The sequence below is a fragment of the Microcaecilia unicolor genome, chromosome 1 (genome assembly GCF_901765095.1).
Source record: "Microcaecilia unicolor chromosome 1, aMicUni1.1, whole genome shotgun sequence".
NCBI lineage: Eukaryota > Metazoa > Chordata > Amphibia > Gymnophiona > Siphonopidae > Microcaecilia > Microcaecilia unicolor.
Window position 1 is genome coordinate 83,831,683 of NC_044031.1, and position 26,918 is coordinate 83,858,600.

Below are 26,918 nucleotides of genomic sequence, written 5' to 3' on the forward strand. Positions count from 1 at the left end.
GGTTTGCACACATGTCAGGAGGAATTTTGGTCCACTCCTCTTTGCAGATCATCTCTAAATCATTAAGAGTTCTGGGCTGTCGCTTGGCAACTCGCAGCTTCAGCTCCCTCCATAAGTTTTCAATGGGATTAAGGTCTGGTGACTGGCTAGGCCACTCCATGACCCTAATGTGCTTCTTCCTGAGCCACTCCTTTGTTGCCTTGGCTGTATGTTTTGGGTCATTGTCGTGCTGGAAGACCCAGCCACGACCCATTTTTAAGGCCCTGGCGGAGGGAAGGAGGTTGTCACTCAGAATTGTACGGTACATGGCCCCATCCATTCTCCCATTGATGCGGTGAAGTAGTCCTGTGCCCTTAGCAGAGAAACACCCCCAAAACATAACATTTCCACCTCCATGCTTGACAGTGGGGACGGTGTTCTTTGGGTCATAGGCAGCATTTCTCTTCCTCCAAACACGGCGAGTTGAGTTCATGCCAAAGAGCTCAATTTTTGTCTCATCTGACCACAGCACCTTCTCCCAATCACTCTCGGCATCATCCAGGTGTTCACTGGCAAACTTCAGACGGGCCGTCACATGTGCCTTCCGGAGCAGGGGGACCTTGCGGGCACTGCAGGATTGCAATCCGTTATGTCGTAATGTGTTACCAATGGTTTTCGTGGTGACAGTGGTCCCAGCTGCCTTGAGATCATTGACAAGTTCCCCCCTTGTAGTTGTAGGCTGATTTCTAACCTTCCTCATGATCAAGGATACCCCACGAGGTGAGATTTTGCGTGGAGCCCCAGATCTTTGTCGATTGACAGTCATTTTGTACTTCTTCCATTTTCTTACTATGGCACCAACAGTTGTCTCCTTCTCGCCCAGCGTCTTACTGATGGTTTTGTAGCCCATTCCAGCCTTGTGCAGGTGTATGATCTTGTCCCTGACATCCTTAGACAGCTCCTTGCTCTTGGCCATTTTGTAGAGGTTAGAGTCTGACTGATTCACTGAGTCTGTGGACAGGTGTCTTTCATACAGGTGACCATTGCCGACAGCTGTCTGTCATGCAGGTAACGAGTTGATTTGGAGCATCTACCTGGTCTGTAGGGGCCAGATCTCTTACTGGTTGGTGGGGGATCAAATACTTATTTCCCTCTGCAGAATGCAAATAAATTCATATACTTTCCACAATGTGATTTTCCGGATTTAATTTGTGATGTGCTATCTCTCACTGTTACCAATAACCTACCCTTCAATTATGGGCTGCTCATGTCTTTGTCAGTGGGCAAACTTACAAAATCAGCAAGGGATCAAATACTTATTTCCACCACTGTATACGACAAGGAATGGAAACCACGAATGGACTCCATACACTACCTCTCTGATTGGGACGATAGATGTAAAAGCGTATTAGACGAAACAGCACCCTTAAGAATAAGAGTAATAAGAAGACAAAACTGACTTCCTTCAAAAAGGTTTGAAGGTTCATGGTGGTGAAGCCACCAAAATCGCTCCGGGCCCCGCCCTCGAGGGCGGAGCAATAGCAGAACGAAGGGGTTGGCAGGGAGGGAGGCAGTGAGTTGGGGGGGGGGGGGAATCGCTCCGGGCCCCGCCCTCGCGTCAAACATCATGACGTTGGGGGCGGAGCAATGGCAGAACAACGAAGGGGTTGGCCAGGGAGGGAGGGAGGGGGGGGTGTTGGCGACGAAAACCTTGATAGCGCTCGTTTCATTTGCTCTGAAACAGGCCTCTTTTACTACTATTTAAATATTTTAAGATATTTACAGTGTCTCTCCTCCCCCCCCCCCCTCCCCGCATTTTACTGAATTGGCTATTTTTTTTCTTCCATTTGCATCTTTGCTTTCCTGACTACTCTACCAGCTTCTCTTAGAGTTTCCAGATATTGTCACCTGTCTTCTCCTTCTGCGATCTCTTGTAGTTTATAAAGGCTAACCTCTTTTCCATTATCTTTTCAGCTACTACTTTTGAGAACCAAAGCGGCCTCCTTTTCCTCTTACATTCATTTACTTTCCTCACAAAAAGGAGGCTTGTTATCCTCACAATAGCTCTTTTCAGTTTTGCCCACTGCTTTCCAACTTCTTCCAGATGTTCACATCCAGACAGCAGTTCCTTGAGGTAATCCCCACCTGAATAATTTAAATGGAAATGTTAGGGTCAGCAGCCTGGTTCCATCCTGGTTAAGATGGAGTACATCTTTTCGGAAAAGTCTCTGCCTTTCCCAGAATGTTGCTCAGTTTCTAAATAAATCTAAATCCATCATAACAGCACCATTGTCTCAACCATGCATTGAGACTTCTGAACTCTGACTTCCTCTTGGGTCCTGGATTTCAACTTTCTACCTAAGAGCCCAATTCAGTTTCCAGATTTTCCTTCCCACATTTTCCCATGTCGTTGGCAACCACATGTACCAAGACAGCTGGCACCTCCTCAGCATGGCTTATAATCCTTCCGAGGTGATGTGTGAGATCTGCCACCTTTTCACCAGGAAGGCAAGTAACCAAGCGATCAAGTCCACCTGCCACCTAGTTACCTACATGCCTCATGATGGAATCATAGAATCATCAACTACAATGGTTTACCTAACCCTTCCCTACTCCTGGGCAGAAACCCCTGGAATCACATCCTCTGTGCGACAGTTTCCTGCAAAGAGTTTTATCCATGCTAGAAAATGGTGTTTTATCCTAATTTCTTCAAGGACATTAAGCACATAGGGACAAAAGACTTATCAAAGGCCTTTTCGGTGTCTATCACCAACACTAGCAACAGGACTCTGCTCTTTTTTAACATGTCAGATAAGATCTAAAACACCTGAGGTTACCAAATGTCTGGCACCCAGGTATAAAATATGCCATAATTTTGGCAAAGATCTTGTAATCTGTTCCTAACAATGGGAAAGATCCACAACTTGTAGGCTCCCTCCCTGGTTTGGGTATAACTGTTACACCAGCTACATGCAAGGAATATGATAGCTCTGCTTTGCTAGCTAATATATCAAAGACTTTACCATAGACACCACTAGATATTTCCTAAAATATCAGTAAAATGTATGCATAAATCTGTTTAGGCCTGTTCTCTTGTGAAAGGGTAAGTTTTTAATGGACCGCAGTGTTTCTACAAGTGTAACTATCAAGAGAACTGTTCTAATTCGGCTGGTATTAGTCATGGCACTGCTATTTCACCCAAATACTCATTTATAGCATTTGGGTTAATTCCTGCTTTTAATTTCTATAAGTACAAAGTAATGCCACACTGGGAAAAGACCAAGGGTCCATCGAGCCCAGCATCCTGTCCACAACAGCAGCCAATCCAGGCCAAGGGCATCTGGCGAGCCTCCCAAAAGTACAAACATTCTATAAATGTTATTCCTGGAATTGTGGATTTTCCCAAAGTCCATTTATTAGTGGTTTATGGACTTGTCCTTTAGGAAACCGTCTAACCCCTTTTTAAACTCTGCTAAGCTAACTGCCTTCACCACGTTCTCCGGCAACGAATTCCAGAGTTTAATTACGCGTTGGGTAAAGAAAAACTTTCTCCGATTTGTTTTAAATTTACTACACTGTAGTTTCATCGCATGCCCCCTAATCCTAGTATTTTTGGAAAGTGTGAGCAGACGCTTCACATCCACCTGTTCCACTCCACTCATTATTTTATATACCTATCGTGTCTCCCCTCAGCCGTCTCTTCTCCAAGCTGAAAAGCCCTAGCCTCCTTAGTCTTTCTTCATAGGGAAGTAGTCCCATCCCTGCTATCATTTTAGTCGCCCTTCGCTGCACCTATTCCAATTCTACTATATCTTTCTTGAGATGCAGCGACCAGAATTGAACACAATACTCAAGGTGCGATCGCACCATGGAGCGATACAACGGCATTATAACATCCTCACACCTGTTTTCCATACCTTTCCTAATAATACCCAACATTCTATTCACTTTCCTAGCCACAGCAGCACACTGAGCAGAAGGTTTGTGTATTATCGACGACGACACCCAGATCCCTTTCTTGGTCCGTAACTCCTAACGTGGAACCTTGCATGATGTAGCTATAATTCGGGTTCTTTTTTCCCCACATACATCACCTTGCACTTGGTCACATTAAACGTCATCTGCCATTTAGCTGCCCAGTCTCCCAGTCTCGTAAGGTCCTTCTGTAATTTTTCACAATCCTGTTGCGAGTTAACGACTTTGAATAACTTTGTGTCATAAGCAAATTTTATTACCTCGCTAGTTACTCCCATCTCTACATCATTTATAAATATATTAAAAAGCAGCGGTCCTAGCACAGACCCCTGAGGAACACCACTAACTACTCTTCTCCATTGTGAATAGTGCCCATTTAACCCCACTCTCTGTTCCCTATCCTTCAACCAGTTTTTAATCCACAATAGGACATTTCCTCCTATCCCATGACTCTCCAATTTCCTCTGTAGCCTTTCATGAGGTACCTTGTCAAACGCCTTTTTAAAATCCAGATACACAATATTAACCGGCTCCCCTTTGTCCACATGTTTGTTTACTCCTTCAAAGAACTGAAGTAAATTGGTCAGGCAAGATTTCCTCACACAAAAGCCGTGCTGACCTGGTCTCAGTAATCCATTTCCTCGGATGTGCTCTGTAATTTTGTTTTTGATAATAGCCTCTACCATTTTCCCCGGCACCGACGTCAGACTCACCGGTCTATAATTTCCCGGATCTCCCCTGGAACCTTTTTAAAAAATGGGCGTTACATTGGCCACCCTCCAATCTTCTGGTACCACGCTCGATTTTAAGGATAAATTGCATATCACTAACAGTAGCTCCGCAAGCTCATTTTTCAGTTCTAGCAGTACTCTAGGATGAATACCATCCGGTCCAGGAGATGTGCTACTCTTCAGTTTGCTGAACTGCCCCATTACGTTCTCCAGGTTTACTGCCCCAATACATCCTCCAGGTTTACCGTGAAGTCACTGTTTCTCCGACTCGTCCGCTTGAAATACCATTTCCGACACCGGTATCCCACCCAAATCTTCCTCGGTGAAGACCGAAGCAAAGAATTCATTCAATTTCTCCGCTATGTCTTTATCTTCCTTGATCACCCCTTTTACCCCTCGGTCATCCAGCGGCCCAACCGATTCTTTTGCCGGCTTCCTGCTTTTAATATACTGAAAAAAAATTTTGCTATGTTTTTTTGCCTCTAATGCTATCTTATTTTCATAATCCCTCTTGGCCTTCTTTATCTGCGCCTTGCATTTGCTTTGACAATCCTTATGCTGCTTCTTGTTATTTTCAGACGGTTCCTTCTTCCATTTTCTGAAGGCGTTTCTTTTAGCCCTAATAGCTTCCTTCACCTCACCTTTCAACCATGGCAGCTGTCTTTTGGACTTCCGTCTCTCTTTTCTAATTTACTATATTGGACACATTTCTGTCATATTGCCTCTTTCACTATAGCCCTTCCCAAGGGGATCTTTAATATTCAAAATGAGGTTTCTGGTTTGTTTGTTTTTTTAAGTTTGCCCTATTGCCTGATTCAAAACGATTTTGTTATAACTTCCAGAGATTATCGTTCCTCTCTTCTAATTCTAGATCTCTCAACTCAAGGCAGTTTTGTCTATTTGAGAAATAAATATTTGGGGTCCCTTTCCTGTCTTGTGCTATTGTTCTACATGTATAATCTGCTGATGTAGGAACTCCTTTCACTATGCCTGCATTCCACATTTACAGAGCCGAAAGCAACTATTTTCCATCTCATAACCCACCTTTAGACCTAGTATCATTAAACTGAATACACTGTCAAATCTTTCTCTAACTGCTCAATATTTTAAAGTTTCAGAAGCAGGTTGCCATTAAATTGCCAACAGCACTGCCCTTTATCAACATCTTATCTCTAAGGAGATAACCAGTAATGTATAATCTGATCATACATGTAGTTATACTGCATTATTTTCTTCTCTACCAACCAGCTAGCTAACCTTGAATAAGTAACATGAATCTGAATAGAGTGCATAATCTTTAGCTGTAGGGTGGAAATGCCTGCAAGTCCCCAGTGACTTATAAATTGTTTCAATTTCTTTCTGCTGGATTCAAACATCCCACAACGGGTCTGTTGTCAAATGGAAGTCACCTTCAACTAGCAAGCATCCCTCTGTGTGTTCTCTCACTAGTCTATACACATCCTCATAAAATATTCCTTGTTCTGTATTTGGCGAGTATAGATTGAAGTGTGTGTAAGTTGATGTTCAAGCTCTGTTTTCAACAAAATATACTGGCACTCTATTTTTTTACCATGTATTTAAAGTGACTGGGCAGGGACCATACCTCCAAAATACACACCCCATTTGTTTTCTATTTTGGTTTGAGGCTAGGAATATCTGGGGATAGTTTTATGAGTAAATCTTCCAGAAGATGGCAAGAAATGTGATTCCTGCAAGAACACCACTCCCACTTGCAACCGTTCTGCGTCTTTAAAATAAAACTGATGTTTTAATGGGGAGTTGAGACCTTGTATATTTATCAGCATAATACTATTCCTTTTGACATTCATTTTTCCTTCACCTTATTCTTTATACCTCTATTATTTCCAATTCCATATTCTTCAAACATTACACATTCACATCCACCCTTCAGCATCTCTCCTCATATCCCTTCCCTCCCCATGAATCCCACTGCATACTTTACTTGCTCCTTCCTTTCTCCTCCCCTTTTCCCTCCACTCCAATATCCCCCAACTTCAATCCAGCCTATTGTTTCACTACCAGACCGTCAAGAAGTGCTCACCTTAGTCAATCTCTCCCCTACCCCTTCTACCCATTAATTATACCATAACAAACTAGTTTAACAGTATGTTTGCTAGGTTTGGTGATTCTTGTTTCTGACTAATGGCACTCTAATCCTTCCTCTTGTTAGCCAGGCCTATAATCTGTGCTCTTTCTCAGTCTGACTTCATTCTGGTTGTGAGCTCTCCTCTCCAATGCAATCTAACTGTCGATGCAACTTGGGTCCATTCAGATCCATCCTTTACATACAGCTGTGCCACCATAGTCATATGGCTCTCCAATATTTATCTTTCCTCTTGTTTCCCTAGGTTAGCATCTTGTAGAATTTGGTGGGCTTCTTGAGTTACCTGTGCATTTTACATCCTACTGAAAATTTAGGATGCTCTTGTTTAAATCTGAAGAAGCTTCAATCGATACAAAACATGGATATTAAACTCATCTATCATGCATGAATGTTTGATCATGTTTCTCCTGTTTTGAAAGCTCCATTAGCTTCCAGTAGAAAAACGCAGTTCATTTAAACTTCTCACACTTGTTTTTAATGCTCTTAAGAGTTGGTCTTCCTGGCTATCTCTCTGCTATCACAATCCCCTATTCCCCAGCACACCTTCTCCGCTCAATAAACAACTATCATTTTGTCCATCCTCATCCTTAAGAAGCTCAATCAAAATCCACCTGCCACCATGCTTTTTTTGTAGCTCCTGCCCAATGGAACTCTCCCCCGTTGCAGATACATTCTGAACTTTCCTTTAAAAACCTGTTTTTTCGAACAGGCTTTCAATCAATCACATGAAAGAGCTGGGTTATCATACTGCACTGTTAAATCCTCCCCTTTCCCAGGTTCATGTTATGTTCTAAGTACTGTATCTTTCCCCTTTTTCCTCCTGTATTTACCCTTCACCTTTGACTGACTGTGCAGTGCTACTGCTAAGTAATACTGTACTACTACTACTACTTATTTCTATAGCGCTACTAGACGTACGCAGCGCTGTACACTTGAACGTGAAGAGACAGTCCCTGCTTGGCAGAGCTTACAATCTAATTAGGACAAACAAGAGATAAGGGAATGTTAAGGTGAAGATGATAAAATAAGGGTTCTGAACAAGTGAATAGGAGTTAGGAGTTAAAAGCAGCATCAAAAAGGTGGGCTTTTAGCTTAGATTTGAAGACGGCCAGAGATGGAGCTTGACGTACCAGCTCAGGAAGTCTATTTCAGGCATATGGTGCAACAAAATAAAAGGAACGGAGTCTGGAGTGAGCGGTGGAGGAGAAGGGTGCAGATAAGAGAGATTTACCCAGTGAACGGAGTTCCTGGGGAGGAATGTAGGGAGAGATGAGAGAGGAGAGGTACCGAGGAGCTGCAGAGTGAATGCACTTATAGGACAATCAGAGGAGTTTGAACTGTATGCGGAAACGGATAGGAAGTCAGTGAAGTGACTTGAGAAGAGGGCTAATATGAGCATAACGACCCTGGCGGAATACTGTCTGCCCTATCTAGTATTGAAGGTTTTTTTCTGAATTTTTCTGTTTTTAGCCTGTAAACGGCCCAGATCTGCAAGTTAGATTGGGTGGTATAGTAAGTGCAAATAAACTGTATTATGATCACTGAGACACCTGGCCATCTTTCAAAATCCCCTTCACTCTCAAGAGTGTTATGGTGCAAATGTCTCCATATATTTCCCATTCAATGTGTTCTACCTTCTTTGTACAACACATTCTTTGAGTGAAAAACTGAAGAAATAAGAGACAATATCCCTGGGACAATTTAGGGATAAGAGTCCAACAATGTGGTGCACCCTTTCAAATTCAACATGTGGTACCTATTTTGTGTCCCAGCAGCTAACTAACATTTGTAGCAATTTTTTTTTTACATTAGGTCAGACGTGCTCTGCTCCTGAGTAGCTTTCAGCACTTCCCTCACTCTCAGATTATTCCTCTGGCCCAGTTCTCATCTTCCAACTTCAACAGTATGTCCTCCTATTTGCTTCTCAAGCTCTGTACAGCGTTTTTGCAGTTCTGCTACTTCTATGTCTTGATCAATATTTTTTTCCTCAAAGTCATTTAGTTTCTGCTGCATGTCTTCTATTTTTTATTGTGTATACTTTCCAAATCAGCATGTATACTATTTATACTGGTAATTGCCAATTTTGATTCTTCCATCCAGGCTTTCATTTCCTCATAGCTGCCCAGCTGATTCTCCCCCGCAGGGCCCTGCACAATTGCTGGGTGTGCTGCCTCTCATATGACATCACCTCTTCACTTATCACCAACATTCTCGCTCAAGCAGACTGTCACTTCCGAGTTTGAATAAAAGAATGCCTTTGGGACTAGAGCTTTGATTTTACTTCCCAGCCAGCAACGTCTTGCTCACCTGCTCTGGCAACAGCAGGATGAAGTTTTAGGGCAGAAGAGGGTTAATTTAGTTGTGGTTTGAGGAACTTCTCTTTTACACTGCCATTCACTGGGTGACATTTCCTTCAAAGAGTTGTTTTTAAACTTGATTCTGAAAGATGTAAGAGGTACTTGAGCAATTTTTGTGGGGGACAAGAAAATGGGTCTAGGGCCTTTATGTCACACAACACGGCAAACCTCTCATTTAAACACATACAAACTTCTAGTAGAGACTCTCCAAGAAACTCAAATGACTTGAAATACTGCCTGGCAGACTCAAAGTAGCCAAGATTACCCTTTCAACATCTAATCGGTGAGGGCAAAGGACATGATGATGGAATACAGCAACGTTCCCTGAGCCTGTGTGATCAATATTGGGGGCTACACCAAATAAATTTTGCATCAAGTGGGCCACTGTTACTGAGATTACAGATTTCTGTCAAGCATATTTGCACTAAAGACTGACTCATTTACAAATCACAAACTGGAATTAAACGCTTAAACACTGTATTTATGTTAACTGTAGAACAGATCTTTGACCCTTGATGCACCTTTTTTGGGCAAAATGTGGGCACGATTGAATGTTTCATTGATAAATGTTTTGGACTTTTCGTGGACTCCTGGTGATATTTTTCGGTTACCATTTGCAATTATAGCACTTGCCTCTTTGTGCTTGTATGAAATTCTGCTGTCAGCCAGAGGGGGATCAGTTCCTGGGAGAGTTTTACTGGGGTGAATTTCTGAACTCCTGCCAGATGGTGCCAGTGTGCCTCACCAGGCAGGCTGTCTGTTCACACCATGGCTGCCATTTCCTGCCAGAAGCCATATTGATCTTGTCTAAACTCCTATACAAACTTAGTCATTCTCCGACTTTCTTGCCAGAGCTTGGGATGTACTATCTGACTACCTGGTACTGTACTGTACTTTGGCTGCTTGCTCATCACCAGATCATATTCTTCTTGTTTGACACTTCTTGATCCTTGTCCAGTCCTTACTGGACCTCAACCGTAACCCTGGCCTTGCTACTTCAATCGTTAGCTTCTGGGTTTGAACAATAAAGACCTGACAACCACTAGAACCAGAGGGCTCAACCCAAAGGGAAGATGACTGCTGTATGCAGATGACCCTGCCCTATTTTTCTCTGGGCTCAGAGGGCCACACCCTTTGGAAACCTGTGCACCACACCTGCTTAACACACATGGGTCACCACTACTGATAAAATCTGTCACAATAAAGAGTTGATAAGAAGCTATGCAGGAAGGCACTATAGCATTCTGAAAAGCTTCTCATTATATAAAAGCATCCACTGTTTAGTCCTCCCTCCCCAGAGGCAGCAAGGAAAAAGACTTCAAACTTTTGGCCCTTTTCAGAGCACATTAAGACACCACTGAATGGTGAGAAAGCTGCTGCTTCTCGACACAGAGTCAACCTACTTATCAATAGAATGCACAGAGTCTCACATTTTCATTTTGAACATCTGAGGATTCTGTGACTGGAAGGTTGAGGAACTGGAGAATATCCAATGCATTTGTCCTGGGTTTCTTCTCTTTTCTAGTGGTAGTGAACGCACTACCAAACACCTTGAAAACAACGCATGACCTATCAAACTTTCGGAAATCACTAAAAACTTACTTATTCAAAAAGGCATACCCTGATAACCCAATTTAAATGCCTCGATCCCACAACACAACAAAAGTAAGACGTGAACTGATCACAACTCAACCCTTCCTCCTTATTCCCTGATGTGTTTATCCTACACGAACCTTCTACATTGTCACTCTATATCTGCTATACCGGAACTGGTGATAGCCATCACAGTTACTATGTAAGCCACATTGAGCCTGCAAATAGGTGGGAAAATGTGGGATACAAATGCAATAAATACATAAATAAATAAAATACATAAATAAATAAATAAATAAATAAATGGAAGTTTCTCAGGATGGGAATTTCTTCTTTCATAAGGTAGAGTTGGATCTGATGGCAAACAGTAAAGAGCTCCTCTTCAGAAGATTAAGCAGGCTTGAATCCCTGGAGCACTGATTTGATCAAGAAAAGAACACAATGGAGAGGTCTGGGTCTGGTTAGATCTTTGTACTTCAGAGAAAGTTAGCCTTACATGAGAACCTCTTAACACAGATCTCTGATGCTTCAGTGAAGTTTTCTTCCACAACACACTGGAGCTTAATATGGGTCTACCAAACACTGCACCCAAAGTTCTTTGATTCTTAGTGTCAGATCTCCTCCAAGCAAAAGGCAAGACACAGGCTAAGTATTGGCCGGAATATTCTATCCATCAACATCAAGGTATTGCGCACAATGATCCAGGTAGCCAGTATCAAACATGAAAGGGACCAGTAGGAATGGCAATATCCTCTCGAGTCACATGTGGTATTTGTAGCTTGGTCTTAGATCTCTGGAAGCTGCTGAAACTCTCCCATCAACAAAGAGAATAAGCTGTCCTACATATGGGCTTGCTTTAAGAGTACTTGAGAACGTGATGTCTCAATCTTGACACCACACTCCAATGAGGTAGGATAGCCTACACCCAACCCCATGGGTCCTTGGCACTGATGAAGAGGAGGTCAAAGCCTTTTCTTTCGGTGTGAATCTGTTGAAGTCTAATCCTAATGGGCTCTATCAACGATATCCATCAAGGGTGACGAATGCACTCTTGATGCAATTCCAGTGTTCGGTGCTGCTCCTGGACCCTTGAAGACTGATGCAGACAACAGAATGGACTTGAAAATGCCAAAGATCCTCTTACATTTTTCTTCAGTCACAAAAGCTTCCTCTTCTTCATCTGGGAGAACATGGGCCACAACACACTGCAGTCACCATTTGAGGGTATCTGCTTGGCCTTGCTGTTTTTTTAAAGCTACTAGGGGCTTTCATTGGGACATCATCCCCTCCCCCCTAAAATAATAATCATGTTTCAGAAAAATCAAGTGACTCAATTTAAAAAGAAATTAACCCAGGCAGGATACCTTTAAGCCTATGAAGAGGTTTGACTGGGCAAACACAAAAAACACACAAACTGAAAATCCATCTAAAAATCTGACTAGGGAAAAAATCTAAGGGTGATATCTGAAGAGGCTGATTATGGGTTCAAATATATGTATTTTTCCTGATCTTTTTCAAGATACACAGAACACACACCAGGCATTCTTAACCTATTGGTCAACAGCAGTAGTGCTGAGAGCCAGTTTTGTGTTGAAATTTCCTTGTGTCTATTCCTGCACAGAGAAACTTAAGGTTATTATATGAATGTATCAGTTTTATGGGTTCTACTCTTAGTAAGGTGGACTGAGATGGGTACGTGGTGTGGAGGAGTGGCCTAGTGGTTAGGGTGGTCGACTTTGGTCCTGGGGAACTGAGGAACTGAGTTCGATTCCCACTTCAGGCACAGGCAGCTCCTTGTGACTCTGGGCAAGTCACTTAAACCTCCATTGCCCCAGGTACAAATAAGTACCTGTATACAATATGTAAGCCGCATTGAGCCTGCCATGAGTGGGAAAGCGCGGGGTACAAATGTAACAAAAACAAACAAACAAAAAAAAGACAGATAACATTTCTTGATCTTGGATCTATATTTTTCTCCTTTATTGTGGTCTGAACTGATACTGTTTACCTATTAATTTGTTATTCTTTATATTGTGATTTCTTTTTCTTAAATAATGGAATTTTGAAATGTTTGTAAACTTTAAATTTGTTAAAAAAATAAAAATCTAGGAGCCAGTGTCTGAGACTTCTCTCACTTATTCCCCACCCCTTCAACATTGTTCTCAGTGGAGTTTGGGGGGGAAGGTGGATTCCCTCCCAGATCAGCAGTAGCTTTTAGAAACTGGATTTAATAAAGTTTCTTTTTTCCCCCTATTTTGTATCTGTGGCAAACAAACTTTTAGCAAATCAGTTCCATAAAGAGCCTGTGCAAATCAATGGCAGAAGCCAATAGTCTCTCTTCCCAAAGAATGCTGTTTGCTGTACGACAGCACCTTGATAGGAGAAGCAACGAGGCAATCATAACCCCTCCACAGCCATGCAGTCTGTTTCTCTTGTATACCCCCCTCCACACCAGCCTTTACCCAGTCTCTCTCTCTCATAACCCACAGCCTTCACCCAGTCTCTCTCTCTCATAACCCACAGCCTTCACCAAATATCCCCCTCTCAACCCCTCCACAGCTTTCACCCAGTCTAATTACCGCCCTCCCCACCCATGAAAGTCTTCATCCAGTCTCTCTCTCTCATAATCCCTCCAGAGCATTTACTCAGATTCTCTAATTACCCCGAACACAACCTTCACCCAGTCTGCCTCTCTGACCTCTCCAGAGCCTTCACCCAGTCTTGTCTGTCTCTCTCTCATTAACACCTCTGCAACCTTCACCCACTCTCTCCCCTAACCATACATAGCCTTCGCCCAGTCTCTTTCTAATTACCCCCCTCAGCCTTCAACAAGTATGTCTGTTCTCTAATTACCCCCTCAGTCTTCACCCAGTCCGTTGTCTATCATAACCCCTCCACAGCCTTCATCCCATGTCTCTCCCCCTCCACACCTCAGCTGTCTTCTCTCTCACACTCATAACCCCTCCATAGCCTTCATCCAGTCTAATTACCTCCTCACCACAGCCTTTATCCAGTCTATTGCAGAACTCCTCCACAGCCTTCAGCCAGTCTCTTATAACCTCCTTCCCCGCCCCCACCTTCTTTATTGTAATCCGACCTTGAACTGCAGAGGTAAAGGTGGAATAGAAGTCTTGGTGTAACATAATACAACCCAATCTCTCTCTCTCTCATAATCCCCCTCCATGGCCTTCATCCAGTTTGTCTCTTATACCCACCCCCCCCTCCCCAGCCTTCACCCAGTCTGCGTGTGTGTCTTTCAAACCCCTCCATAGCTTTCACCCAGTCTGCCTCTCTAATTACCCCCTCAGTCTTCACTAAGTCTATGTCTCTCTCACTCGTAACCCGCCCTTCCAGTCTGTGTGTCTCTCATAACCCCTCCATAGCCTCCATCCAGTCTCTCTCTCTCTAACACTCCCCCCAGCCTTCACCCAGTCTGTCTCTCACTCGTAACCCGCCCTTCCAGTTTGTGTGTACATCTCTCTAATAATCCCTCCATAGCCTTCAGCCAGTCTGTGAATCTCTCCATCTCTCACAACCTCTCCACATCCTTCACCCAAGTCTTCTCTCTCTCTCACACACACACACACACCCTTCCTCATCCTTCACCCAGTCTTCTCTCTCTCACAACCCCCTCCACATCCTTCACCCAGTCTTCTCTCTCTCACACACACACACACCCTCCACATCCTTCACCCAGTCTTCTCTCTCTCACACCCCCCTCCACATCCTTCACCCAGTCTTCTCTCTCTCACACACACACACCCCCTCCACATCCTTCACTCAGTCTTCTCTCTCTCACACCCCCCCTCCACATCCTTCACCCAGTCTTCTCTCTCTCACACACACACACCCCCCTCCACATCCTTCACCCAGTCTTCTCTCTCTCACTCACACACCCCTCCACCCAGTCTTCTCTCTCACACACCCCCTCCACATCCTTCACCCAGTCTTCTCTCTTACACCCCCCCCCACATCCTTCACCCAGTCTTCTCTCTCTCACACACACACACCCCCCTCCACATCCTTCACTCAGTCTTCTCTCTCTCACACCCCCCCTCCACATCCTTCACCCAGTCTTCTCTCTCTCACACACACACACCCCCCTCCACATCCTTCACCCAGTCTTCTCTCTCTCACTCACACACCCCTCCACCCAGTCTTCTCTCACACACCCCTCCACATCCTTCACCCAGTCTTCTCTCTTACACCCCCCCCCCCACATCCTTCACCCAGTCTCCTCTCTTACACCCCCCTCCACATCCTTCACCCAGTCTTCTCTCTCACACACAAAACCCCTTAACATCCTTCACCCAGTTTCTCACATACCCCTCCACATCCTTCACCCAGTTTCTCACAAACAACCCCTCCACATCCTTCACCTAGTCTTTTCTCACACACCCCTCCACATCCTTCACCCAGTCTTTTCTCACACACCCTCCACATCCTTCACCCAGTCTTCTCAATCTCACACATACCTCCCTTCACATCCTTCACCCAATCTTAATCTCACACATATACCCCTCCACATCCTTCACCCAGTCTTCTCTCTCTCAAATACACACACCACCCCTCCACATCCTTCACCTAGTCTTCTCACTCATACACACCTCCACATTCTTCACCCAGTCTCTCTCACACACACAACCCCTCCACATCCTTCACCCAGTCTCTCTCTCTCACACAACCCCTCCCATCCTTCACCCAGTCTTCTCTCTCTTGCACATACACACAATCCCTCCACATCCTTCAGTCTTCTCTCTCACACACACAACCCCTCCACATTCTTCACCCAGTCTTCTCTCTCTTGCACATACACACAATCCCTCCACATCCTTCAGTCTTCTCTCACATACACACAACCCCTCCACATCCTTCACCCAGTCTCTCTCACACACACACAATGCCTCCACATCCTTCACCCAGTCTCTCTCTCATACATGCACACATACAACTCCTCCACATTCTTCACCCACCCAGTCAGTCACTCAGTCACTCTTGTAGCCCCACTACCACCCAACCTTCACCCAGTCTTTTTGTGCCACTGGTATCTTTTCCCCTCATCTTATGGGCTGTATCCCCATAAGAAACAGAATGTTTCTATTTTCTCTAACCCCCCCCCCCCCCCCCCCCCCAAAAAAAAAAAAAAAAAAAAAAAAAATTGGCCCTGTGCAATGCAGGAAGTTCAGGTCGGGCTCCGTTTCAAGTCCCACAAGAAACTTAAGACGGACTTAAGCTTCCTGCACTGAGCAACTCAAGTTTCAGAGAGCCAAATCGTGATGCAACAGCAGGAAACAAACTTTGAGACATCTACAGAAAAACAAAATTGGGTGACAAATTTCCAGGTGCCATGGTGACCAGGATTTGCTGAGCTTTACTTTAAAAGAAATCACCATCTATGAGGGCTTGCTACGTTAAACCTGTCTTCAGAGAAAAAATGGATATCATAGTTTATCGCCATATATACTAGGTATGAACTTATTAACAACATTATAAAAGGTCCAGAGCACTGCATAGAACCTCAGATGAACCCTCCTTCTAGCTGTGGGCAAACGAGTACTTTCAAGTTGCCAAAATATGAGACTGGGAGAAAAAAATCCTCCCTACAAATTACAAATATTGACATAACCCATTCATAAGCTAGCATTCTCTGATAACCCAACATACATTAAGTTTTGGGTTTGGGGGTTTTGTTTTTTTAACTTTTCCTTTGAGTCTAACCATTTGGCAAATCAGAAGTTTGATTTTAATTGAACAGCAGACAAACACATCCTATGACTATTTCTATGAGTATTTCTTCTCATACAAATTGTGGAGAATAGATTCAAGTTCCTGCCTTAAAATGCTATAGCAAAGACTAGAAATACTCTAAGTTTTACTTATTCATGCACAGCCAGAGCCTCAGTCTTCCCACATTCAGTATATTTTAATATAAAAAAAAAAAGCCTTGAGCATGATCTCAAAGGTAGAGTTAAACAAATTTTATAAAACAAAAATCTTCCACTTTCAATGTAATGCAATCCGAATGATGTATGGAAACCTTTTGAATGGGGCAAGCTATGTTTTCTTATCTATCACATTCACTGTGAAGTGAAAAACACTCCTGTCAGCTTTACATTAAAGGAGAACACAATGCCTTTGTGAATAATTTACTATGTAATTTCCCCTAGCTGAAACAGTATGCATCTTCTTTAATATAAGGTAATCTACTTAGATCTAAATCATACTTTTCAGTCAAGGAGGCACTTTCACCTTACTGGACAAACTCGACCTTTAATTTTCAGCATCATGATCTCTGTTAAGCCTTGCTTAATACCTAGAGATAGCAGACAGTAGATGTAAAATAAACTCTAATGACTGCTAAAGGCCAAATGGAGAGTACAATTCTGAAATAAGCATTTTCCCAAAACTCTTGGCAATACCAGAAAATGAAAAGAAACGCCAAATTAATTCTCAGCATTATCTGACTTCTCTGGACCAAGTGTCTAACTGAACACTTTTTCTCAAAACTATAGTCATATTAATAAAAAAAAATATTTGCACATACTACATATTTCTGGTAACTTGTTTTGATTACTTATAAACACTTCATTACTAGGAGATAATATATATATATATATATATATATATATATATATATATATATATATATATATATATATATATATATATATATGCAAATAAAGATATTCCTATTAAAAAAAAGTTCAAGAACTCACCAAAAATTTTTCTTCCCTTTTCTTTCTATATCCATAAGAATTTCTCCTAGGAACAAAAAAGTTTGAAAATGAGAAGTGAACCTTGCTATCATGGCTCCAATACCCACTGGGTGGTTCTGCAGCATCCCCAGTCAAGGCCAGCCAGGGAGTGAAGACCTGATCCAGGGACCAACCCCACATATTTCCATAGGCAACATAGAGTACTGTCACCAAGCTGATGCTTTTAAAAATGAATACAACAAAGTTAATATCCTAGTATTTTAGTATGGTTAAAGTACAGTATTTATTTTGACAAGACAACTTTCAAACTAGTCACATTGTGACAAAGTCTGTAGGTATTTTTTTATCCACAAACTTTACAGAAAATTTCAAAGTAAAACTATGCACATACTTTCACTTTGAAAGCTTTCTAAAGAAAATGTACCCTGATGAGAACTGCATTTACTTTTTCAGATTACAATGTGCAAAATTTGAAAAAAAGCAGAATTATAAAGGTTTTCCCTCCAAACCTAACCCCACCCACTCACCCCCATTGAAATTGAGGAATAAGTATATGTGGCATTCTACAGCAGATATACTTTCACCACATACAGGGTAAGCCTTTTTAAATAAACATTTGTGTGTTAGATAGTTTTTGAAAATTACACCCCCCTCCCCCAATGAGGAACAATTGTCATCTTTTAGCAAACATTTTCCGAACACAGACAAAATAGTTTATGAGCAGACTAGATGATTATATTAGTCTCTATCTGCCATAATTTGTCACCATATTGATTGATTACAACAAAGCAAAAATAGTGAATTAAAATATTTGTATAATTTAAAGTCAAAATCTAGCAATTTGGTCCCAAGTTTATCATGCTCTTTGTCAAGATATTACTACTGAAAGCCTTCATATAAAACAATTAGAAAAACAGTCAAATGTAGCGCTCCCTCAACATGTAAAAAAAAAAAAATCACAAGTTTTCCCAACAGTATTATTTGGATCCTTTGTAGTAGAGGAGAAGCCTAATGGTTAGAGCAGTGTACTGAGAACCAGGGCAGCCAGGTTCAAACGTCACCAAGATTTTGGGCATGTCACTTAACTCTCCATTGCCTTAGCTATCAACTTAGATTATAAGCCCTCCAGGTATTAAAAAAAACCCCATCAATAGCTTTTGGGCATTATATATAAAAAATTGAATACTACTGCATATACTCGTCTACAAGTTGATCTCGTAAGTCGAGGGCAGTTTTAGGACTAAAATTGGTCAAAAAATATTGTGGCCCATGTATAAGTTGAGGCAAGGTCCCACACTGCTCTCTCTCTCCCTCCCCCTCTGGGTCCCAACATAGCTCTCTCTCTATTTCTCTGCCAACATCTTTCCTTGTCTTTCCTAAATGCACCCACCCCTTCCCATATCCCACAGCGTAATAGATTTAACAGAAGTCAAGACAAAGCCAGAATCAGATTTCAGTATGTGAGCATTAAATATTTATCCCTCACTAATAAGAGTCTCACTCTAAACTTTAGCAAGTTCACTGAAGTATTTTCACAAATCACTCACCCTTTCTATTCAATGAGAATGCTTTATTCAGGAATCAGTATTTCTCAGCACTCACATATTCTATTTTTATCAAAAATAAAATAAGCAAGCAATTTCACTCACTAACTCTTTCCACACAGTCTCAGCTCAACTTCCTCTTTGCACCTGTTGCTTGAGCCATCAGCCAATCAAATACCTTTTAGATATCTTCTGAGTTTTGACATTGTCATGCACACTTCCCTGAAGCACAACCTTGTCTCTGTGTACATGCTCAGTATAAACTTTCAAGCAGCCAGAACAGTTATAGATTTTAAACAATCACTACTATTTTTTTTTTAATTTTATCACTCCCAGTTTCACTTGCACACCTCTTAAAAACTTATGGGATAGGAGGCAATGTCCTACTGTGGATTAAGAATTGGTTATTGGACAGAGAGTAGGGTTAAAAGGTCATTTCTCTCAATGGAGTGCGGCAGGGATCTGTACTGGGATCAGTGCTATTTAACTAGGGTTACCATATGTCAGGTTTTACCCGGACATGTCCTCTTTTTGAGGACACTGCAGGGTGTCCGGGCAGGCCTCACGTTGTTCTGTCCTCCCCTCCCATACTTTATTTGCGCCCTGGAAAAAGCCCCCTCTTTCCTGCCCAGCGCTGCCCCAGACCTCTCACTACCAGCACCACTTCAAATGGACACTCACAGTTCAAGCGGCAGCCTCACGAGACATCCACATAAGTCTTCAGAGGTCACCGCTTGAACTCTCGGCACCCATTTTAAAGGAGAATCAGGAGCTCAGGAGCAAGAGGTCTGTGGCAGTGCCGGGCAGGAAAGAGGGGGCTCTTTCTTGCACTGAAGAGTCCATTAGATCACCAGGGCAGGACAATAAGGTACAGGAGGAGAGGGATGTGAATGGAGTAACGTCGGTGGACGGAGAGGAGCTGTAAAAAAAAAAAAAAAAAAAGTGTGTGTGGAGGGAGGATGGAAAAAAGATTGGGGAGGGGACATACATGGGGGAGGGGATCTGGCTTTCTTGGGGGGGTCAAGGTTACACTGCAGTGCAGGGGGTGTGACGGGGGCATGGCTGAATTAAATTTTGTGTCCTCTTTTTTGTCACAGCAAATATGGTAACCCTATATTTAACATTTATAAATTATCTGGAAATGGGAACAAGTGAAGTGATTACATTTGCAGATAACACAAAACCAAAGTTGTCAAAACTAGGCAGATTGCGAAAAATTACAGGAAGACCTTAGGAAACTGGGGATTCAAATCGCAAATAAAATTTAATGTGGACAAATGCAAATTGATGCACATTGGGTAGAATAATCCAAATCAAAGATAACTGATGCTAGAGTCCACCTTAGGAGTCAGCACCCCACAAGATCTAGGCATCATTGTAGGCAACATGCTGAATTCTTCTACCCAGTGTTACGGCAGCGGTGGCCAAAAAAACAAACAGGATGCAAGGAATTATTTGGAAAAGTATAGTAAATAAGACCAAGAATATTATAATGCCTCTGTATAGCTCCATAGTGTGACCTCACCTTGAGTATTGTGTTCAATTCTGTTCGCCATATCTCAAAAAAGATAGCGGAATTAGAAAAGGTTCAAAGAAGAGCGACCAAAGTGATAAGAGGGATGGAACTTCTCTCGTATGACGAAAGGCTAAAGAGATTAGGGCTCTTCAGCTTGGAAAAGAGATGGCTGGGGAGGATATGATTGAGGTCTACAAAATCCTGAGAGATGTATAACAGTAAACGTGAATCGATTTTTCACTTTTTTAAAAAGTACAAAGACCAGGGGGTCACTCAATGAAATTACATGGAAATACTTTTAAAACAAATAGAAGGAAATATTTTTTCACTCAAAGAATAGTTAAACTTTGGAACTCATTGCCAGAGGACGTTGTAACAGCAGTTAGGAACTCATTGCCAGAGGATGTTGTAACAGCGGTTAGTCTATATAGGTTTTAAAAAGTTTGGACAAGTTCCTGAAGGAAAAGTGCTATTGAGACAGACATGGGGGAAGCCACTGCTTGCCCTGGGATTGGTAGCATGGATGTTGCTACTATTTATTTTCTGCACTTGATTCATGGAAGCAACTATGCGGTTGACAATATAAAAACAATCAGGGTAGGCAAGAAAAGGGGGTACAGAGCTATGAGGATGAACTAAAGGACTCAGAAAAGGAAGGTTTTGAGTAATAATTTAAACCTGGGGTAAGTAGTCTCTAAACCAGGGGTTCTCAATCCAGTCCTTGGGACACACCTAGCCAGTCAGATTTTCAGCATACCAAAATGAATATGCATGAGATAAATTTGCATATAATGGAGGTAGGACATGCAAATCTCTCTTTCATATCATTGTAGGTATCCTGAAAATCTGACTGGCAAGGTGTCTCTCAAGAACTGGGTTGAGAACCTCTGCTCTAAACGGAGGTGATATGAAAGAGGTTCAGAGGGAAGGACCCTGGAAGCTGACACTAGCCTTTTGAGCGACGGGAAGGGAGAGGATGGCAAGGAAGTTACCAAAACAGGAGAGAGTATGGAGGGACACAGGGGCAGAGGGAAGACGGTACTTGAAAACAAGGCAGAGTAACTTTAATTTAATACAGGAAGAGACAGGAAGTCAATGCTCAAATAGAGAGGAGAGGTGACATGATCAAAAAGACATGCCGCATGAAGAACTTTTACAGCGGTGGCTGAACAAGTTGATTATTGTAGGGGTATAAATAGGAGCTTAGAAATCAAGTAATCGTATTTATACCCCTACAATAATCATGCTCAAGTTGAGTGGTTCCTGATGAAGCCCTGAAGTGGATGAAACGATCTGGGCCCCGTTGAATAAGATTGGAAGTCACCAGTTGGAGTGTGGGGTATCAAGCCAGTCATGAGAAAGCTAAGTTCATTTACTTAAGCCATGCTGTAGCTTGGAAAGTTTTTTGTACTCAGTAATGTTTTGAGTGATCAGTCCTATTTGAAAACCTGTGGGAAAGTATACCCTATGAAAGAGAAGATCACAGGCACAAAAATCTTATATAGATATCAATGTCCTGTTGGTCAGACCTTGGCAGAGACCTTGGTTTCTGAGGGTACTTCCCATTTGTTTGTCATTGCTGACATTTATCCTTTGCACGACCCTTTGAGATTGTGTCTGGCTGTTTTTCAATCCTGGAGGGACACCAGACTGCAGTGGATAGGTCGAAGAGTGGCAGCAATTATGATAAAATTGAAAAGTACTGCCACAGAGAATCATAAAACGAGGTGAGAGCAGTGCCATATTTACCTAAAGAGCAGAGATGAGTGAGGAGGAGGGAATGATCAACAGTGTCATAACCAGAAGAGAGATCAAGTGAAACAACAACAGAAAAACATTGGTCGAGGGAGGTGAAAATAGAGTCATTAAAAGCTACAAAGAGGGCCTCTGTACTTTGACAGTGACGGAAGCTAGATTGATAGGGATGAAATGCATTAGTGTGTTCAAGGAAAGAGTCTAACAGAAGCAAGATCAGTTTCTCCAGGATTTTGGAAAAAAGGGAAGATTGGAAATTAGGCAAAAGTTAGATGTAATAATCGGGTGAAAGTTGGGTTCTTAAAGTAACGGGCACACAAGCGCGTGTCTCCAAAGAGGGGAGTTTCTGCTAAGTACTTGTGACTTTGCCCACTGTTGAAAGCAGACCCAGTATAGCTATTCTTATGTTTTCTTCCAAACCTATTCACTAATTTGAACATTGTTCCAGCTCACCCAAAATTAAGAGTTCCTCCAGCACCAGGGAAAAATATAGCCATTGGCTGTATCCTCTCAAGCAACTTCAACATAGCCAGTCTGTTCACAGTACTTCCATGAAGCTAGCAATAGCAAGAGAGCTATGGCAATGATGAGAATAAACAAAGAAAAACAGAATAAAAAGGGGGAACAACCACAGAAGTACCAGCCAAGGCATATTTATCAAAAATCACAGTTCATAGATATCTATAAAATCCATAAAAAGTGACCAGAATAACCCACAGGTAAGATGAGACTGGTTTACTGATTGGATTTTGAAGTCAAAATTTCTTGATTTATAGATGAGTATGAGTTAAACGTAAAATTTCACAGCATGGTTTTTTTTCCAGTGGTGTGTGTATGCATGTAATTGGGTAAACAGATGAGCTAATCCACTCAAAGGCTGTGGGGGTATAGACAGCACTGGTAAAGAATAGAGGAGAATGAACCAAGGCACAAGTTTAGGATTGAGAAGTTTTGTTTTAATATATGTCTTCAAAATATTGCCTCAAAATCTTGTAATGGCTCTCTCCATTCTTTCTAGGATCACAAAATTAATTGGAGTCACTTTTTTGAGTACGTTTGCAGGTCTCATCATTACTTCAACAGCTATAGTGCCTTGAAAAAGTCTTCCTACTCTTTCAAGTTTTTCACCTTGCATTGTATTTTTATATAAGATGAAGTACTATACTTTCAATGTGAAAGAATAACTATAGAAATATTCTAAAAGTAATTAATAAAAAAAATCAAGTCATGATTATTTAAGTCTTTACACCCTCTGTCACAGCAAACAAATCACTTGTTTCAAAAATTGCCTTAACAAGTGCCGTAAGTTAAATACAGCCCCACCCCCATGTTCATTTGAGCTGATGTGATAAAGAATTAAGAGGTTTGTTGCATGACGTGAATTTGAAGAAAAGACATAACACACTCAAAAATGCTGACAGAATAATGGTAAAATTATTCAAAAACAGACAAATTTTCTTGAAGCCCTCCCTGTGTTTGAATAACCCTTAGGGCACTATTAGATTCATCACCCTAAAGTGGAAATGGTTTGGTGTCACTAAGATAATGCCTCAGTAAGATTGTCCTTCTAAAATCAACAGCCACGGGATAAGCAAACTATTGAATAGTCACTGTGAGGCTCAAAATTACTTTAAAAGTACAGAGAATTCTGACTTTCCGATGTTGGGAAAAATGTTGACTGTTCAAGATTACTCCAAAAAAAAAAAAAAGGCATGTACGGGAGGAAAGCAAAAAGGAAGCCACTGCTCAAGATAAGCATATATGCTGCATAGTTTTAACAAGGCTATTTGCTTCTGTAGCAGGCGTTCTCTTTGGACTGCAGGATACAAGTTCTCAGAACTGAGTGGTGTTTTCGATGAAGTCCGTGCAGGAAATAATTTTTCAGCTTAATAAAAGTTCTGGAAGCTTAAGAAGTATCAATTTTGTGTATGCCTTACCACTTCATTCTGTACTGTGGGACCCCCTCAGTCATTAAACTGCTGAGTTTAGAAGACAATTCCTAGGGGAAGTAGGAAAGTACATAAGGATGTATATCCCTGCTGTCCACAGAGAACATCTGCTAGGCATTAACCCCCCAAGATTCTATGAAGAATGCTCAAATTTGCACGCAATCCTGAGATGTGCGTGTAACTAAATTGGGCAACAAACCAATTAATGTCAATAACTGGGCACTAGCAATAATTATTGATGTTAAGTGGCACCAATTTGGATTTGTACGTGCACCTTGCTACTCTATAAACCTGCAAACCTACATCCCATAGTGCACAACCCCTAAAGGCGGCATGGGCAGGATCATGGGGGTACCGCAATTTGTGCATAGGGTTATAGAATACTGCAGATGCACACCCACACTGGGTGTCAGGAATTACACCTGGTTTCAGTAGGTGTAAGTCCTGGCACCCAAATATGGGCGTGCGAATTGGTGCTATGTGCTATGGGGTTCACAACTCAAAGTGCTCTTTATAGAATAGCACTGGATGCTGATTTTTTCAGGCACCCAAATTTTGGCAACATTTATAGAATCTGGTCCTAATCATTTTTTCCTGGAGCACAAGCAGAATCATTTCAAAACTTAGATCACCCTAACTACAGGTTGTCCTACACAAAAAAAAGGAGAAAAATAGAAGGCTCTGCCAAAAGATCGACATCAAATTGCTTCTGGTGCCAACAAGCCCCCCTTTTTTTTTTTTTTTAAAACAAAACATCTAGAATCAAGGACATGGACCCTAAGGGAACAGACACTGGATTCTAAACTTCAAACATTCCAGATAACAATTTGGCCAAACTTACTGTCAATGAGACATGAATTTGTCCATGTTGCAGCTGTATAATCTCCTTCATAAAGGCTGACCTCAAGTGGACTACCAATACAGATTTATTTTTTTTTAAACAGAAGATTGCGGAAAGCGAAAAGAGCCGAAAAGACGGCAAAAAAACTCACGGAGAGTCTGTAGAACCGCAGCAAGGGGTCTCTGGGGCAGAGAACAGCAGCGAAGCAGAGTCCCGAGCCGCGGAAAAAACAAGACCAAGGATCACACTCGCGTTCGGGCGGGAAGACGGCCGCGCATGCGCGATGCGCACGGAAGCGCAAGGCTAGCAAACTCTTTGTTGCTAGGGAGAATTCCGGTTCTGGGGCTGCCATTGACGTCACCCATCAGTGAGAACAAGCAGCCTGCTTGTCCTCTGAGAATAGAATTTAGAGCAACTGCTGGGTATATCAAATATACTAAAACTAACACACTTGGTCAAATAAAAATTCTCAAGATTCCTTATTGCCTTCCTTCAATAGTACTTTCTTAGTTTAGCCACCCCTATATCTTCTACAGCACTTTTAAATCTCACATTTCACAACCATGAATTTAATGTAAACTCACCGCCCTCTTCCAAGGCTAGAAGACGACTCAAGATTATTCTGTTCCACTCGCCCAATATCCCTTTTCACAAAGGTTGAAGTATTTTGCATCCGTGTTCTGCTTTGTCCTGGATGCCTTGTTTGCGGGCTTCTGACACCGTTTATTAAACGATCAGTAGAAAAATGAAATATTGTGGGACTCTCCAAAAGTCCAGGTCCTCTCTCTGTGTTTGGTATTGTATGTCGCAGATGTGATTTACCAGGATTCCTAAAAATAATGGGAAGCAGTTGTCATCCTCACACTGCTATTTTGCAGAGCAACCTTACAGAAATAGATTAACTTGTGATCTAATATATCATACTCTTATAAAGAATTAATCTTTGCAAAGCAAGCTTAGTATATACAGTTTTACTGTTGATACATGTGACATGTCAAGTATTAACCTCTACTCTTGATTTAGGTATTCTTTAAAATGTGTTAAGAAATACAGATTGATAATCCTTCCTGTTAAAAACCAAGGGCCCTGTTTACTAAGCCACGCTAAGGTCGTGCTAGCATTTTTAGCACATGCTAATGATTAGCACACATTAAATGCTAAAGTCACCCATAGGAACGCATGGACAAAACTAGTATTTACCACGCACTAAAAACACTAGCGCACACTTTAGTAAAGAGGGCCCCAAATGTATATTTCAGTGACGGCAAACCTTTTAGAGACCGAGTACCCAAACAGCAACCCAAAACCGAATTATTTATCGCAAAGTGTCGGTACTCATTATGGGCGGGGTCACCACATATGACTCCACCCCTATGATAGCCACACCCCTTACATCAGCCATGGCGCATATAAACAGACATCATTGAAAATATTATACTAGTGTAGGAGAAAAAAATAACATGACTTTCTTCCATTATAAATCATTTCTGTAAGCTGTTACAGCTCCAGTATGCCCAGTGCAAAATAAGACAGCAGATGTAAATTCTCCAATTCGACATATTCCAAACACTAAAATGAAAATAAAATGATTTTTCCTACCTTTGTTGTCTGGTGATTTTGTTTTTCTATCCATATTGGTTCTAGTCGCTGATTCTGCTATCATCTGTTCTCTTAACTCCGTTTCCAGGGCTTCCTTTCCATTGATTTCTTTACTTTCCTCCTTTCTTCTTCATTTCTTGCCCTCCATCCATGTCCAGCAACCACCCTCTCCCCTCCAGCCACAAATGTCCAGCAGCCCTCCTCTCCCCCCTGCCCTACCTCCCAGCACCCAGCAGCA

General features: G+C 42.0%; 1 protein-coding gene across 1 annotated transcript in view; it reads right to left on the bottom strand.

Annotated features, from left to right (window-relative positions):
• LOC115467117 (la-related protein 4B-like) overlaps positions 1-26,918 on the bottom strand; it is a 361,916-nt gene that overhangs the window by 87,278 nt on the left and 247,720 nt on the right. Inside the window, exons 12-13 of the mRNA XM_030198824.1 lie at positions 25,666-25,911; positions 17,477-17,522 (exon numbers count right to left, since the gene is read on the bottom strand). Of these exons, the coding sequence (XP_030054684.1) occupies positions 17,477-17,522; positions 25,666-25,911 (292 nt within the window). The remainder of the gene's footprint in view (positions 1-17,476; positions 17,523-25,665; positions 25,912-26,918) is intronic.